Source organism: Papio anubis, chromosome 11, assembly GCF_008728515.1.
Source record: "Papio anubis isolate 15944 chromosome 11, Panubis1.0, whole genome shotgun sequence".
NCBI lineage: Eukaryota > Metazoa > Chordata > Mammalia > Primates > Cercopithecidae > Papio > Papio anubis.
Window position 1 is genome coordinate 69,020,555 of NC_044986.1, and position 19,166 is coordinate 69,039,720.

General features: G+C 36.8%; 1 protein-coding gene across 7 annotated transcripts in view; it reads right to left on the reverse strand.

The window, feature by feature from the left end:
• The window catches only part of MICU1 (mitochondrial calcium uptake 1), a 264,855-nt gene that overhangs the window by 153,355 nt on the left and 92,334 nt on the right, over window positions 1–19,166 (reverse strand). For 5 of the 7 annotated variants that reach the window (XM_031652265.1, XM_031652264.1, XM_017962952.2 and 2 more), the window contains exon 5: window positions 6,818–6,861. In XM_031652265.1, coding sequence (XP_031508125.1) covers window positions 6,818–6,861 — 44 coding nt within the window. Of the gene's footprint in view, window positions 1–6,066; window positions 6,235–6,817; window positions 6,862–19,166 lie in introns of all 7 variants that reach the window. The other 2 variants (XM_017962947.2, XM_017962948.3) reach the window with 1 other exon arrangement.

The window sequence follows — 19,166 nt, forward strand, 5'->3', positions numbered from 1 at the left end:
TTAAAATGAAGTGTTATGTGGTTTCTTTTTTTTTTTTTTTTTTTTTGATACGGGGGTTTTTTTTTTTTCCCGGCTGGCGTGGCGTGCCCTGATCTCAGCTCCCCGCAAGCTCCGCCTCCCGGGTTTGCGCCATTCTCCTGCCTCAGCCTCCCGAGTAGCTGGGACTACAGGTGCCCGCCACCTCGCCCGGCTAGTTTTTTGTATTTTTTAGTAGAGACGGGGTTTCACTGTGTTAGCCAAGATGGTCTCGATCTCCTGACCTCATGATCCGCCCGTCTCGGCCTCCCAAAGTGCTGGGATTACAGGCTTGAGCCACCGCGCCCGGCCGTGTTATGTGGTTTCTGAGGTTAGTATGAATTTATAGCTGTACTTTATCAAAGCAGAAAAGATTAACTTCAACTCTTACCAAAAAGAAAGTGAAACATCAAGGTTTTTTGAGCGAATAGTATTAAAGCAGTAAACTTTTTTAAAAAGGTCATATAGACAACTGGATTAGACATTCAGAAGGTAGTATCACATAGTGTTCAAGAGAATTTGGAATCCTAGCTATATGATTTTAGGCTGGTTTCTTATCTTTTCTGTACTTTCTTTTCTTTTGTTTTGTTTTTTTGTTTGCTTGTTTTTTTGAGACAGGGTCTCACTCTGTTGCCCAGGCTGAAGTGCAGTAGCACAATCTGCAGCCTCTACCTGCTGGGCTCAAGCAGTCCCCCCACCTGATCCTCCTGAGTAACTGAAACTAGAGGCATGCGTCACCATACCTGGCTACTTTTTGTAGTTTTTGTCGAGAAGGGTGGTCTGGAACCCCTGAGCTCAAGCGGTCTCCTAAAGCACTGGGATTACAGGTGTGAGCCACCATGCCTAGCCCCTATTTTCTCAATCCGTAAAATGATGATAAAAATAGACAGCTAAGATAGTGGTTGTGTGCACTAAATGAGTAATTATGTGTAAGCCTGGAACATAATAAGCACTCAAAAAGCTTCTTATTATTGGCGATAATTCCCACAAGACAAATATAGTCAAGCATTTTTCATTTAGAAATGTCACATTTCTTTTTTTTCTTTCTTGAGACTGAGTCTTGCTCTGTTGCCCAGCTGGAGTGCAGTGGTGCCAACTCAGCTCACTGCAACCTCCGCCTCCCAGGTTCAAGCGATCTGTCTCAGCCTCCCAAGTAGCTGGGATTACAGGTGTGCACCACTATGCCCAGCTATTTTAGATTTTTAGTGGAGATGGGATTTTTACCATGTTGGCCAGGCTGGTCTCAAATTCCGGACCTCAAGTGATCCGCCTGCCTCGGCCTCCCAAAGTGCTAGGATTACAGGCCTGAGTCTCCGGGACCAGCTCAGAAATTACACTTTAAACCAAAAAAATAAACCACTGACAACCAATGAGCGAAAATGGGGTTTTAAAAAAGAGCCCAGTCATCATGCCCAAAGTAACATGTGACTTTGAAACATCTGTGAGGAACTTCTGGCTTCAAGGAAATACTTATATTCTCTTGGCATCTGTTACAGTGTTTTTAAAGCAAGAATTTCCCTATATAAAGAAAAAGAATACAGAAATAAATGATACACCCTACTTTAAAAATGGGATTGATAGGGCAAATGAAAACACAGATAACAAGAAAGACTAATAAAATTATATTTACATATTCACATTTAGCCAAAAACCTGAATAAATATATTAATTAACCAAGAATTTCCACTTGACTGGTTTCAGGTCTCTGGAAGCTGAGAGAGAGGGAAAGAAAGACGTGGCTAATTAACAATGCAGAATTACATGTCACATTATAACCTGTTATCTAAATTTCACTAGAGTAGTTCAAATAAATGTGGATATTCATCAAACCCTGTCCCATGAGACTTTTAGTACCCTATGTTCTAATTTACATTTCCTCAATCTTCAATACATTTAACTCTTAAAAGACAGAAAATTCCTTAACAACTTACTATATATGTCAAGGAGTAAAACTACACTTGACCTTATTCTAGGGTCTTATTTTATCTGAGAAATAAAGTAAATAATTACAACTTGAATAAAGCACCAAGAAGTATTACATTATAGGAAAAAATGTGTTCATATTCTCTTTAGAAGAACCAACAATTTCCCCCAAAAGGAATGATATTTTAAAGTTAATTTGTTAATATTTTCAAAAAGACCTTTCACCTAGTAAAAGAGAATGTAGTAATATCAAAGCTTTGATTTTCAACTATGACTTCCATCTGTTCCTCTACTAATCATATTATCTGTTATAAACACTATAATCAATACTTCCCTTTCTTGGTTTTGACTATACGAGAGATTGTCAAGGTTCTGAGGGGACTGTAGTTCCAAGTAACGGAAAAAACTCAATTCAGAGGCAGTATTTCTGAAATGTTCAGGGAGAGGTTGGGGGAAAGGGGAATCAATAGGTAGGAAAGAATAACAAATCTGTTCTCTAAAAAAGAAATACATGGTGGTATGATGATAATGAACAATTAGTTTCAATAGACAATTTTATTGCTTGAAAATAGGGTATAAGCTTTATAGTTTTTAGAAGAGATAAGGGGATTGCATCAACATTGTGGAAGTTGGTATTCCTTGCTTAAGAAACAATTTTATCTATACCATGCAATTTTATTCTGTGACTTTATAAGAAAACATGGTGACATTTGATGTGGAGAAAGTTGTCTATTATACGCAATAGACACAGGAAATACAAAATATAATTTCTATCTTTGGTTTGCTGAGGGGAAAAAAGGGGTAAGAGAAAATGGGAAAATAAAGAAGGCTACAAACCACTTGAAATAAATCATGCAAATAAAAGAGAGCAACTAAATGATTACATGAAAAGAATATTTAACAGTAATGTAAAATAAAGGCCCTACTTAGAAATAATTGTTTTATAGGCCAACTAGATGGTAAAATCACAAAAGACGATAAACAAAACAAATAAAAAAATTTAGTTTTCCTTAAATAAATAATCCAAAATTCATGAAATCACTGTATTGACAAATTGTTAGTAGAATACAGGGATACTAGGGGAAGGGGCTTTTTTGTTTTTGTTTTTCACAAGAAGGATTCAACACAGGAAGGTGCATTTAGAAAGAATCTACAACATATTACATTAAAACAAAAGCCAGCCAGGCATGGTGGCTCACACCTGTAATCCCAACACTTCGGGAGGGTGAGGTGGATGGATTACCTGAGGTCAGGTAATTCAAGGAGTTCAGGAGTTCAAGACCAGCCCGGCCAACATGGTAAAACCCCGTCTCTACTAAAAATACAAAAAAAATTAGCCGGGCATGGTGGTGGACGCCTGTAATCCCAGCTACTCGGAAGGCTGAGGCAGGAGAATCGCTTGAGAACTCTGGAGGCAGAGGTTGCGGTGGGCCGAGATCATGCCATTGCACTCCAGCCTGGGCGACATGAGCGAAACTCAGTCTCAAAATAATAATAATAATGTCAGAATATATTTTGTATTACCATCTCTATAATAATGCTAATAAGCTACAATAATTTTCAAATGTCTTCTAAGATAAAATCCGAACTCTTTCAAGATTTAAAGTTTTAAACTTTTAAACCTAGTCTCATATTTTAAAAATAATACCACTTATCTACAAAACATATTCTTAAAACCAATGGTAACCATAGCTGTTACCATTCTTTATACAAGGCCTATGATAGTAGATACAAGTGACAATAATAATGTATTTCATAACTTTTCTACAAGGGAAATTGCTAGTATTCTAAAAGTATTAGTGTCCATTAACATAAAGTAATAATGGGCTCTGGAAAAAGATTCACCTACAAATTCAAAAGCTGCTTAATTAAATTCAGTTCTCACTGACTATCAGTTGAAATAGTAATGTCTCATTTACTTCTTACAGGGAACCTTCCAGTTAATTAAACGGATCAGAAGAAAGAGATTTTAGCAAAACAAGAATTAACTACTCAATTATTTGTCAATATCAGTTGGGCCACTCTTTCCTATTTTGCATCTGGAGGTTCCATTATTCAGGTACAAATTTAAAACATCCCAGGAAAATATTTTTATATTTGTTCTTACTTTCAATGACAAAAAGTCTGAAGTTTAATTCAATTAGAAGGCAATAAAATAATCTAGTGTTTGTTACTGGTCAAATTTTGGACTTTGTTAAATGGTGTGCTAAAAGTTAAGATAATGGGGGCTAAGACAATAGGAGTAAATAATTCTTTCTCTAAGCATTTAATAGTTAGTTTACCTTACAAATTAAAAAAAAAAAAAAACAGAGGAAGAGGGAAAAAATTATCCATTTAAAAATCAAAGCAAGTCTAAAAAGAAATTCCTCTTAGGTGTTTAGCTTTCTAACTACATTTCTGGTCATAATGCACAAAATTACTACAATATCATTATCACACAAATTGTTTTTTTAAACAGAAAATTGTCTTAGAATTCATATATTCTAGAAGCAGCTACTTAAGAGTTAAGATTTTCTGAATGAGAGAACAAAAAAGTCATGAAGATCTAAAGAAAAATGATGGTGGCTCACACCTGTAATCCTAGCATTCTGGGAGGCTGAGGTGGGCGGATGATGAGGTCAGGATATCAAGACCATCCTGGCCAACATGGTGAAACCCCATCTCTACTAAAAACACAAAAATTAGCTGGGTGTGGTGGTGCGTGACTGTAATCCTAGCTACTTAGGAGGCTGAGGCAGAATAATCGCTTGAACCAGGGAATCAGAGGTTGCAGTGAGCTGAGATGGCGCCACTGCACTGCAGCCTGGCGACAGAGCGAGACTCCATCTCAAAAAAAAAATAAAGAAAGAAAGAAAGAAAAATGAAAAGACTGACAATTGAGAAAGTACTGACAGTTACAATTACCAGGCAAAAGACTTCATATGTAACAAAAAAACATGGAAAACTTTTAAACTGATCAAACACTAAATGAGTCTGGCACTCTTCATTACATAAGGTTTCTTTTTTTTCTTTTAGTCTTTTCTCTTTTTTTTTTTTTTTTTGAGACAGAGTCTCGCTCTGTTGCCCAGGCTGGAGCGCAATGGCATGATCTTGGCTCACTGCAACCTCTGCCTCCTGGGTTCAGGTGATTCTCCAAATAACCAAAATAAGTCATTTATTGCCGGGCGCAGTGGCTCACGCCTGTAATCCCAGTACTTTGGGAGGCAGAGGCGGGTGGATCACGAGGTCAGGAGATTGAAACCATCCTGGCTAACACAGTGAAATCCCGTCTCTACTAAAAATACAAAAAAATTAGCCAGGTGTGGAGGCGGGCGCCTGTAGTCCCAGCTACTTGGGAGGCTGAGGTAGGTGAATGGCGTGAACCCAGGAGGTGGAGCTTGCAGTGAGCTGAGATCGCTCCACTGCACTCCAGCCTGGGTGACAGAGCGAGACTCCATCTCAAAAAAAAAAAAAAAAAGTTATTTATTAAAATGAATTTGCTGTAAGTTATTACTGACTTTATGAGTCAGACCTCCACCTCCATCAAGGAATATGTGATTGACTACTGTAATTGATTTTTTGCAAGTCATTAAACATTTATTGTTTGCCTCCTATGGGCCAGCCCACGCTGGACTCTGAGTGACACAAGAACAGGTAAGATAGGGACCTGATCCTCCAAAGACTCTGAAATCAGAAGTGTTGCAGTAAGTCCTCACGTTGGATACGGTACTTTACTATAGATAAAGCAGAGACACCAAGAATCAGAGAAAAGATGAAACTGTCCCAAAGCAGAGTTAGGATCTTGAGCCTAGGTCTCCTAACATCTAGTTCAGTGCCCTTCCTTTCTGATCATTCTTTTAGAATATGTGACTTTAAAATGACGATATTCACAGATAGAGGCATTTTAGGCACTGTGCCACCTTAATAGGAAAGGTAATTTTTACACAGGTAGCCTTAGCTGAGATCTCTCAAATCTTAAGGCAGCTATTCATATTTTCACTTGTATAAAAGAGCTCGACACTTATCTCTCCACCTTACCAGGATATGGAGTTTTATGTAATAATGCAGGAATTGGCACATTTCTGCAAAAGTCATCAGTTTCTACTAACCCTGACCTCTTCCCATCTAGACCCTTTTTTGTGATCCTGCCTTTTCCAGCCACTCCATGATTTTCCTTCTGACTTCCTGTTCATTGTGCTCTGCAGAGCCATGCCTGGCTCTTTCTTCTTTCTGAAGTGCTTTCTTCCTCCTCTGTAAAATTGACCCTTTACTTTTCTTTCTGACCCTGTGTAATATTTTCTTTTTGGAGAATCTGGCCTGAAAGGAAAAAACATGTTTGACTGCTTTATGAGATAATAAAACTGAAAGTCTCATTTTCTATACCTAAAAATAATTTGTTATATTATTTATTCAGGCATAAATAACTAAAAATAAGTATAGTGCAAACTTATAGGCAAATCTGGAATAGTCTTCATAATTATTACAAAAGCACTACAAGGACCTTTGTAATTTTCTAGTTAAGATTATTGCTAGACACGATCACAAAGTCTGAGAAAGGTCAAATCAGGGAAGCGTTTTGTAAGAAATGCCAATACAATATTGGGGGGCTTATTAATCTTTATGATGACTATTGAGTTAACATTCAAAAGTCAACAAACACTGAATTAGCCCTTAATATAAATAGCAGGCAATACATAAGAGTTACCTTACATGGAAAAATATAGAACCTTCTGCCTCTTTCTGTAGAGGCACATGGAGGCACAGACCCCCTAACCTAAGCATGCTCTTTTGATAAGATAAACAGGTATTCAGTCATTTCTCACACATAACTATAGAGGAACTTAAAAATCTTCTCAGTAAATAATAGGATATATGTATAGAAGAGTCATAGTTTGCTCACCTTTCCATCAAAGCGTTTTATTATATATTGATCCAGACCCAAGTCTGTAAAAGAAAAGGAAAAAACATTTAGCTACTGATTATAACTCAAGTGAAACATATAAAGAGCTGTCAGCTCTTGGTTTTGTTTACAGTCATTCAATTAAAAGTACAAAACATTTATTCAAAGGCCACAGGAATGAATATTTTGCTCCACTTTCAGATTCAAAGTGTGAGTGCTAACAGATACCAACCCTTTTATTTTACATATTAGAAAAGTAAGGCTCTAAGAAGGTAAAAATGTGCAAACCTATTCAACAGTAGAGTCCAATTAGAACTCCGGACTCCTCCCAAAGTGGTCCTCTTTTCACTATATCAAGGTGCTATATTACTTTTAATTAAGGTAAGGAATATTAGTTTAATCTGAATGCATAATAATTTTTTGTATCAAGTCCAAATAAAATAATTAAATACCAAAAAAAAAAAAAAAAAACAAAACTATTGCAATACAACTAAACAGTCACAAACAGACCATCTTAATATTAAATTTTTAAATTGGGTTAAATGTTAACTATTTACTTGGGAATGCCTAGCTCTGGATTCTGTGCACTGTGAAAAATTAAGTGAATATATTCGGTGGCACTGAGGGCAGGGATAGTTTTGTCTTTGCACACAGCTTTATCCCCAGCATTTCGAACAGTGCTTGATCAATAAATATCTGCAAAAGAATGAATAAGATACAGTCCTTGCCTTGAAAAGTCACAATTTAGTTAGAAAGACATATGGATATAATAATTAACATTACAAGGGAGCATACAATCACTTCAATAAAAGGGTGCTGTGGGAGTTCTGAGAGTGGAGAAATCAGTACTCGGTTACACTTATTTTCTTGCATAATTATTCAGTTCTTTTCTTTCAGTTGCCACTAGTTCAGGCCTTTACCTCACTCTGCCCACATTATTACAATCATCAGATTATCATTGCTCCCAGAAAAACCTTTTTGCATTTCTAATTTAAACATTTGGTTATACATTCTTCTTATCTGCAATGTGCCTCATCTTCCAGAAGCCAGCCCTAAACAAACTGACCCATTGACTGTAAAAGAAATAGATAATTCATGACACAGAAAGAAATGTCAGAAACAATTTTAATTTGCAACCTGACAGATATTTAGGAGAGTGTAAGTCATAAAGGCTGATATTTATCAGAACATGCTTCTGATAAAAGAACAGAGAAAAAGAAAGAGTTCTAGACAATTAAAACTTTGATTGCCTATCTTCCCCTATTTTTTATTTTATTTTATTTATTTTTTTGAAACAGAGTCTTGCTCTGTCACCCAAGCTGGAGTGCAGTGGCATGATCTTGGCTCACTGCAGCCTCCACCTCCTAGGTTCAAGTGATTCTACTACCTCAGCCTCCCAAGTAGCTGGGATTACAGATGTGTGCCACGATACCTGTCGGATTTTTGTATTTTTAGTAAAAATGGGGTTTTGCCAGGTTGGCCAGGCTTCTAGGTCAGGTCTAGAACTCCTAACCTCAGGTGATTCACCCGCCTCAGCCTCCCAAAGTGCTGGCATTACAGGCATGAGCCACCGCATCCAGCCCTATTTTTAAATATACTCTCAAAAGATGAGGATAAGGTAACCTCCCAAACTGCTGCCAAAGGACAGCAGGATAGAAAATAGAAAATATAAGACAGAATTATAGAAAACAGAGACTCAATCCAAGAGGTTTAGTATCCAATTAGATACAGGATCTTTCTCCTTCAGAAATAGGGAGAAAATAATCCAAAAAAATACTAGCAGAAACTTTCTCAGAACTATAGAGAGACAAACTAAAAGACCTTACCAAGTGTTCTAAGCATATTGAACAAAACAGTACCCACACTTCAGTGTATGCTTGTGAAATTTGAGAATACCAAGGATAAAAAAATCCTAAAGATTTTCAGGCAAAAATCTTCCTGGTTCCTTACAAAGGCATGAGAATCAGAATAGAATCAGATGTCTCACAGGTAAAACCTGGTACATCAACTAGGGAGATATATGCTTACTAATTGCATCAGCACTGTCCAACAGAAATATAGTGTGAATAACAAATGCAAGTCACATGTGTAATTTAAAATTGTCTAATAACCATCTTTAAAAAGGTAGAAAGGAAGAAATCCTGTCATTTGAGGCAACATGGATAGAACTGGTTGACATTATGTTAAATGAAATAAGCCAGGAACAGAAAGTTAAACACTGCATGTTCTTATTCCTATGTGGAAGCCAGAAGAAGTTGATCTCATAGAAGTAGAAAGTAGAACAGGGTATACCAGAGGCTGAGAAGGATAGGGGAAATGGGAGGGACTAGAAAAGATTTGTTAAAGGATACAAAATTACACCTAGATAGGAAGAATAAGTTCTAGTGTTCTATAGCATTGTAGAGCTAATGACAATATATTACACAGTTTCAAATATCTAGAAGGAAGGTACCGACACAAAGAAATGATGTTTGATGGTGATATGCTAATTATCCTTATCTAATCACTATATACATTATATGTATCAAAACAGTGCTAGGTACCCCATAAATATGTACAATTGTTATGTCAATTTAAAAATAAGGTTAATTAATTTTTTTTTTTTTGAGACGGAGTCTCACTCTGTCACCCAGGTTAGAGCGCTGTGGCATGATCTCGGCTCACTGCAATCTCTACCTCCTGGGTTCAAGCGATTCTCCTGCCTTAGACTCCCGAGTAGCTGGGACTACAGGCACGTGCCACCATGCCCAGCTAATTTTTGTGTGTGTGTGTATTTTTAGTAGAGACAGGGTTTCACCGTGTTAGCCAGGATGGTCCTGAACTCCTGACCTCATGATCTGCCCGCCTCAGCCTCCCAAAGTGCTGGGATAACAGGCATGAGCCACCGTGCCTGGCCAAAAATAACGTTAAATTTTTAAAAAGACAAAAAGAAACAAGTGAAATTAATTTCAATACTTTATTTAACTGAATATATCCAAATAGTATCATTTTAAGTAGTAATCAAAATATTAATGAGATGTTTTACATTTTTTAATACTACATTTTCAAAATCAGGGGTGTATCTTGTAATTATAATACATCTCAACGCAGACTTGCCACATTTCAAGTGCTCGGTAGCCAAATATGGCTACTAGCTACTGTATTAGATAGCACAGATTTTAGGTTATCAGGGCAATACCCAGAATAACTCAAAATGTAACTTAACATTTTAAAGGTGGTTACTTCTGTGACATGAACTGTGGAGATGGAGAAGATGGAACAGATTTATGTTTCGTATTTTATGCTCTTCATTATACCAAAAAAAAAAAGGTGAGGGGGAAGGGGCATGGGAGGACAGCCTGGTACTCACTGAGAATTATTGTCATTTTATAAGCAAATACTGACATGAAGTAGGCCAAGAGTTTCATGATTTCAAGTTGAAAGAAATGATTATTTCACCTTGTTATGTTCTGATTTATTTACCTGCCAAATGAAGGAGATGGTTGGATTAGATCAGTTCTTAAAATGGTTGGAAGTGGAGTGTGGAGAATGTGGATGGATGAAGTAATTCAAGCTATTGTCCCTAACTACTTCTCTAGAAAATCTAATAGGCCCAATTATTGGGGGTGGGGAGAGCATGGAGAATGAAAGGTGAAAAAATAGCGTGTGTAGTTTAAAAATAATACTTAGGTGACTTCCATATGACAGGATTTCCCTTTCAGTTTGCTACCCAAACCTTTTGGTCCCAGCTTAGAAACACCAGACTATAGCTATGTTGTTTTCACTGAGGTGTTTTCTATGGTTTTTAAACTTTTATTCAAAGAACTTTCAGTCATTTAATTTAATGCTCACAGTGTGATATAAACACACCTTTGCCTTTTTATTGATAAGAAAGTCAAGGCTCAGAAGGTTAAAGGGCTGTTTTTTTTATTTTAACTCTAATAATCTTCTAATTATGGCAGTTGCCTCTTTTCTTGAGTCCACACCCAAATAATATGTGTGTAAAAGTAAAGTATGTGTAAATGTACACACATACTGTTAAGAATAGTCTCAGTTTAAGCGTCAGAGTGAGCATTTAAAAGACTTGTTTTAAAGACAATGGCAACTGACTTTGTCAAACTCATTTTGTCAAAAGACACTAGGGCAACTGAATCAAATATGTCATTTCAAGATCTATAAATTAGAATTTAGGTAAATGGAAACTGAATAATTTTAGTTAAGAAGTCTAAATTTTATCTCTCAAAATTTAGAGATTCTTTTTTTGTTAACACTAATTTTTTTTCAATATCTTTTGTAGTACAAGAGGTTTTTGGTTACACTGATGAATTCTATGGTGGTGAATTCTGAGATTTTAGCACACCCATTATCCGAGTAGTGTACACGGTACCCAATATGTACTCTTTAATCCCTCATCGCGCTCCAACCCTAACTCCAAGTCCCCAAAGTCCATTATCTCACCCTGTGTGTCTTTACAACCTCATAGCTTGGCTCCCACTTATAAGTGACAACACATGATATTTGGTTTTCAACAACTGAGTTAACTTCACTTAGAATTATGGCTTTTAGGGGCCGGGTGCGGTGGCTCACGCCTGTAATCCCAGCACTTTGGGAGGCCGAGGCAGGTGGATCATGAGGTCAGGAGATTGAGATCAAGGTGAAACTCCGTCTCTACTAAAAAAATACAAAAAAATTAGCCGGGCGCGGTGGCAGGCGCCTGTAGTCCCGGCTACTAGGGAGGCTGAGGCAGGAGAATGGCATGAACCCGGGAGGCAGAGCTTGCAGTGAGCCGAGATCACGCCACTGCACTCCAGCCTGGGTGACAGAACGAGACTCCATCTCACAAATAAAAAAAAAAAAAAAAGAATTATGGCCTCAAGCTCCATCCAAGTTGCTGCACAAGATATTATTTTGTTCCTTTTGATGGCTGACTAGTATTCCATGGTATATATATACCACATTTTCTTTATTCACTCATTGGTCGATGGGCACTTATGTTGGTTCTATATCTTTGTGGTTTTTTTGTTTATTTGGTGTTTTTTTTTTTTTTTTGAGACAGAGTCTTGCTCTGTTGCCCAGGCTGGAGTGTAGTGGTGCGACTTTAGCTCAATGCAACCTCTGCCTCCTGGCCTCAAGCAATACTCCTGCCTCAGCCTCCTGAGTATCTGGGATTACAGGTGCGTGCCATCACGTCTGACTAATTTTTGTGTTTTTAGTAAAGACAGGGTTCCACCATGTTGGCCAGGCTGGTCCGTAATTAATGACCTCAAGTGATCCACCTGCCTCGGCCTCCCAAAGTGCTGGAATTACAGGCATGAGTCACCACGCCCAGCCCATATATTTGCAATTGTGAACTGTGCTGCTATAAACATGCATGTGCATGAGTCTTTTTCATATAATGACTTCTTTTTATTTGGGCAGATACCCAGTAGTGGGACTGCTGGATCAAATGGTAGATCTGCTACTTTTAGTTTTTTTTTTTTTTTTTTTTTTTTTGAGACAGAGTCTCACTCTGTTGCCCAGGCTAGAGTGCAGTGGCACAATCTTGGCTCACTGCAACCACCATCTCCTGGGTTCAACTGATTCTCCTGCTTCAGCCCTGACTAGCTGGGACTACAGGCGTGTGCCACCATGCCCGGCTAATTTTTGTACTTTTAGTAAAGAAGGAGTTTCACTATGCTGGCTAGGCTGGTCTCGAACTCCTGATTTCATGACCTGCCCACCTCAGCCTCCCAAAGTGCTAGGATTACAGCTGTGAGCCACTGTACCCGGCCTACTTTTAGTTCTTTAAGGAATATCCATACTGATTTCCGTAGAGGTTGTACCAATCTACATTCCCACCAGCAGTATAAAAGCGTTCCCTTTTCACCACATCCACGCCAACATCTATTGTTTTTTTACTTTTAATTACTGGCAGGAGTAATGTGGTATCTTTTTGTGATTTTAATTTGCATTTCTCTGATGATTAGTGATGCTGAGCATTTTTTCATAATTTTGTTGGCCATTTGTATATCTTCTTTTGAGAAATATCTATTCATATCCTTTTCTACCTTTTGATGGGATTATTTGCTTTTTTCTTGCTGGTTTATTTGAGTTCCTTACAGATTCTCAATACTAGTCCTTTGTCAGATGCATAGTTTGCAGATATTTTCTCCCATTCTATGGGCTGTCTGTTTACTCCGATTATTTCTTTTGCTGTGCAGAAGCTCTTTAGTTTAATTAGGTCCCATTTCTTTATTTTTGTTGCATTTGCTTTTGGAGTCTCGGTCATGAATTCTTTGCTTAGGCCAATGTCCAGAAGAGTTTTTCCAAGGTTATCCTATAGAATTTTGACGATCTCACATTTTATATTTAAGTCTTTGATTCATCTTGAGTTGATTTTTGTACGAGAGATGGAAGATCCAGTTTCATTATTCTACATGTGTTTAGCACTAAAATTTATCCTAAAAATGTATTAAAATGTTTATATTTTTCAGCAATGCAAGGTAATATAAGCTAGCAAAAGAAAGTATAGTTCCAGCGTATCAGATATGAGAGACATTAAAGCTACTTGGTTTTATCATCTGTGTTAATGATCATTGTAACGAGTTATTTATTGAGTATTTTTGTAGGCCTTGTAATAGATGCTTTATGTATCTTCATTATAGTTTAAAAAAAAAAAAAAGTCAGGGCAAGAGGCATGGCATGAGAGGACAGCCTGGAACTTACTGAGAATTCTTGTCACTTTATAAGCAAATACTGGCATGAAGTAGGCCATGAAGAAGTAGGTACATAATACATATAAGTTAATTTTCAAAATCATACAAGTTAGTTGCTATTATCTCAGTTTTACAAATGAGAAAATTAGATTTAGAGATGTTAAAAAATTTGCCTAAGATCATATATCTGTATTTCCAATTTCTCATAATCATCTTCATATAATCTTGTCTGCTTCTTCTTAAACTCCTTTGATGATTATTCTGCCTATCCCTTAAATATTTACACTTCTTAGAATTTCATTCTTGGATCCCATCTCTCCTCACTTATGCTGTTTGCCTCAGCAATTTCATTTAAAAAACCTTTTAATATTTTTTTGAAAGATAATTAAAAATCTTTGAAGTAGCCAGTTTAAACTGCTGAAAGAAAATAATTTCAGCCCAGAATTACTTATCTAAGTGAAAATAGCTTTCATGAATGAAGACAAAATAAAAAATTCTAACATGAAGGAAAACAAGAGAATTTGTCACCAAGAGACCTGCTTCAAAAGACATTTTATTCTTCAGGGGGGAAAGAAAATGATACCAAAGGAACTTAAAAAAATTTAAAAAGAGCAACAGACATAGTTACTATCTGGACATATATAATATTTTCTCCTTGCAAGTTCTTTATGTATAATAGTTACTAAAAAAAATCAAGACAATGTCTAGTAGAATTTTTTATGTATACAGATATAACACATAGGACAAGACAACATAAAGTTAGGAGAGACCTACATGGTGAAAAGATATCTATCTATATTCCACTGAAAGTGGTAAAATATAAATTCTTAATAGACTGTAAAAAGTTAAGTATGTATATTACAATACCTATAGACACAAGTAGAATAAAGATATACAAAGAAATATTAACCCAAAAGATTAATTCAAACTATACTAAAAAATTTTCAATAATCCAAAAAGAAGGCAGGCAAGGGGATAAAAAGAACATAAAAAGATGGAGAAATAAGAAAAAAACAAATAAAATGGTGGGCCTAAATCCAAGCATATCAGTAAATGTAGTAATTAAAAGATAGAGGCTATCATACTGTATAAAAAACAAGATCTAGCTACATGTTGTCCACAAGAACCCTAATTTATTTTTTATTATTTGAATTTATCCTCAAGTTCTAAGGAACCCCATTTAAAACATAATGATGTAAGAAGGTTAAAAGTAACAGGATAGAAAGAGAGTCATAAAAAAAAATCAGAAGAAAACTGGAGTGGCTATATAAATATCAGGCTATGTAGACTTCAGAGCAAACAAACAAACAAAAAAATCACATGGATAAAGAGAATCAATTATGTAATGATAAGAGGGTCAATTCACCAAACAATATTAATAATCCTAAAAATGTGTGTACCTAATAAGAGAGTTTCAAAATATGTGAAGCAAAAACTAGAGCCAAGCACAGGGTCATGTGCTTGTAGTCCCAGCTACTTGGGAGGCTGAGACTAGGAGGATCACTTGAGGCCAGGAGCCAGGAGTTCGAGCAGGCAGTATACTATGATCATGTCTATTTACAGCCACTGTACTCCAGCCAAGCAACATAGTGAGACCCCCCCATCTCTAAAATGAACAAACAAACAAAAAACCAAACTGATAGAAGTGAAAGTATGAACAAATTCAAAACTAAAATCAGAAATCAACACCCTTCTCTCAATAATTGATAGAGAAAATAGACTGAAAATCAGTTAGGATATGGAAAACAGACAGCAGATTAGTGGTTGCCTGGGACTTTGAGGGCAGGAAAAAGAGGTAAAGAAATATTACAAATGGGAATGAAGAAACTAATAAAGTGATAAACGTGTCATTATATTAATTGTGTTGATGCTTTCACTAGAAAATACATATGAATAGTATGTCAAAACTCATCAAACACATTATAAATATGTACTATTTATTTTGTTAACTATATCTTAATAAAGCAGTTAAAAATAACAGTACAAACTATCAAAGAGAAGACTGAAACATTTGAAAATATCAATATTGACAACTTCTGTGCATTAAAAATCACCACAAAAAGGCCAGGCACGGTGGCTCACGCCTGTAATCCCAGCACTTTGGGAGGCCGAGAAGGGCGGATCATGAGGTCAGGAGATCGAGACCATCCTGGCTAACACCATGAAACCCCGTCTCTACTAAAAATACAAAAAAATTAGCCGGGCATAGTGGCTGGCGCCTGTAGTCCCAGCTATTCGGGAGGCTGAGGCAGGAGAATAGCGTGAACCCGGGAGGCGGAGCTTTCAGTGAGCCGAGATCGCGCCACCATACTCCAGCCTGGGCGACTGAGCAAGACTCCGTCTCAAAAAAAAAAAAAGAAAAAAAAAATTACTACAAACAAAATAAAAAGGCCCCAGACTAGGAGAAGAGATCTGCAATGTATATAACAGATTTCAATGAGAATATATAAACTATTTTTACTAAAAAAGAAAATCAAATAGAAAAATGAGCAGAGACTATAAACAGGCAATTCAGAGAAAAGGCAATGTAAAGTAATCAATAACATGCAGAGATGATAAGCCTCACTTGTCATTAGTGAAATGCAAAATAAAACCAGAAAATTATTTAAAACACTTTAAAGTGTAGAGTTTGTGTCTGTGATCAAAGTTAAGCTGTTATCAGCTTGAAATAATGTTTTAATTATGTTTTTTGTAAGCCTCATGGTAGCCACAAAGAAAAATCCTGTAATAGATACACTAAAAATAAAAGGCAAGGAATTAAAATACACTACCAGAGAAAATAACCACAAAGGAAGACAAAGAAGACAGCAACAAAGGAAAGAGAGCGGTTACAAAACAATCAGAAAATGAGTAACAAAATGGCTGTAATAAAGTCCTTACATATCAATAATAACAGAGACTATAAATGGTCTAAATTCTGCAACTAAAAAACAGAATGGCTGAATAAATTTTTTAAAAGACCCAACTATATGATGCCTATAAGAGACTCATTTCACCAGTAAGGACACAAACAGACTGAAAGTAAGTAAAGGGAAAAAGATATTTGGAAATAGAAAACAAAAGAGAGCAGGAGTACCTATACCTAGATAAAATATAGTATAAGTCAAAAATTGTAAAAAGAGACAAGGAAGGTATTATTTAGTAATAAAGGAGTCAATTCATTAAGAAGATATGACAATTGTAAATACAGATGAACCCAATCTCAGTGCACCTAAATATAAAGCAAATATTAATAGATCTAAAAAGAGAGAGAGATCACAATACAATAATAGCAGGGGGCTTCCACATCCCGCTTTCATTAATGGGCAGATCATCCAGATAGAAAATCAATAAAGAAACATTAGATTTAAACTGTACTCTGGACAAAATGGACTTAAGAGAGATACACAGAACATTCCATCCAACTGCTACAGAATACACATTCTTCTCACCTGTACATGCACACTTCTTCAGGACAGATCATATGTTAGGCCACAAAACAAGTCTTAACAAATTTAAGAAGACTGAAACTGTATCAAGTATCTTTTCTGACCACAATGATATAAAACTAGAAATAAGTAACAGGAGGAACCTTGGAAACTTTACAAAGATGTGGAAATCAAACAATATGCTCCTGAATAATGGGTCAATGAAGAAATTAAAAAGAAAATTTAAAAAATTTCTTGAGACAAACAAAAATGGAAACACAACATGTTTTTGCTATGGAATATACCAAAAACAATTCTAAGACGGAAGTTGATAACAATAAACACTACATTGAAAAAGAAGAAAGCCCTTAAATAAACAACCTAATATTGCACTTTAGGGAACTAGAAAAACAAGAACAAACTCAACCAAATATTAGTAGGCGGAAGGAAATAATAAAGATCAAAGCAGAAATAAAGAAAATAGAGAGTAGAAAAAGCACAAAGAGACAATAATTTACTTTCATAAGTTTGTTAAAATTTAAATCTGATAATACCAAGTGTTGACAGAAATGCAGAGGAAGAAACTCATATATTCTTGGAGAGAAAGTAAATTATTGTATCTACTCTGGAAATCAACTTGGCAATGTCTAGCAAATGTGAAGAGGAATGAGGAATGTATTCTATGGGCCAGCAAGTCCAGTTCCAGGTATATGCTGAAAATAACTTCTTGGCCAGGCGTGGTGGCTCACGCCTGTAATCCCAGCACTTTAGGATTCCCCTAATCCCATTCACTTTAGGGGAATCACCTGAGGTCAGGAGTTCAAGACCAACCTGACCAACAGGGTGAAACCTGGGCAACAGAGCAAGACCCTGTTTCTACTAAAAATACAAAATTAGCCAGGCATGGTAGTGCATGCCTATAATCCCAGCTACTTGGGAGGCTGAGACAGGCGAATCACTTGAACCCAGGAGATGGAGGTTGCAGTGAGCCAAGATTGTGCCATTGCACTCTAGCCTGGGCAACCAGAGTGAAACTCCATCTCAAAAATAAAATAAAATAAAATAAAAAAGAAAGAAAATAACTTATCGCAAATATGCACCAGGGCACATATAGGAGAACATTCACTGCAGTATGGTTTGTAATGATTTAAAAAACTGGGACGGAGCCAGATGTGGTATCTCACACTTATAATCCCAGCACTTTGGAAGTCTGAGGTGGGAAGATCACTTGAGGTCAAGAGTTTGAGAGCAGCCTGGGCAACAGTGAGACACTTGTCTCTGCAAAAAATTTTTTAATTAGCTGGGTGTGATGGTACACACCTGTAGTCCTAGCTACTTAGGAAGCGAAAGTAGGGCATAACTTGAGCCCAGAAGTTCAAGGTTACATAACCTATGAATGTGCCACTGTATTCCAGCCTGGGCAACAGAGCAAGACCCTGTTTCTACAACAAAACAACACAAAAAACTGGCATGGTAGATTAGACTACTGATCTCAAATATTTACTTCCTTCCCCCTTGACCTCTATGGAAAAGTCCTTGACTTTGGGCTTTGTTGTGTAACTTGTTTTAGCCAATGGGATATTAGCAGATGGGACATAAGCATCCTTAAAATGGACTTCTGAGGTTGGCTTTCTTTCTTAGATCTTGGCCATCTATAAGAAAAATATATCCTGGATGGGCCAGTGATCTAAAAAGTGATAAACACACGAAGCAGGCTGACAAATCTGCTGACAAACTTTCAGAGCTACCCCAGCTTAATTAGACAACCTCTAGCCTATCTACAGAGCTCAACAGAGAGCAGCAGAGCGCACCTCATGGGATCTGCAGATGAAAGTGCCTTTGCAAAGATTATGACAGCAAGAGAAGTCTAGCATGGCTGACTCCATCTTGCTTCTAGCCTCATAGGCTAGCTGTCCTTACTCATTCCTGGGCAAAAGCCTGGGAATCAGAGGAATGTAGACTATAGTTTAACTTGAAAGCAAGAATGGTAATAGTCCCTCCCTAAAACTCCTTGCTCAGGGACCAAAGCAACATTTGTAAAACTAGTAAAAGGTCACAAGATTAGGATTATGGAAGAGGCCTGAATTCCATTAAAATGTAGGTATAGTTTCTCTAACCCCTTACAACTCAGGTGTCATGTGCCCAGAGGTCACAAGACTTGTGACTTCCCCAACTACTTCTATAAATAGCATCACTATTGTAGAATCTAAGATTCATCTTTTGATATATTTTTCAGACTTTTGCATTCTAGCAACTGAATGACCCCAC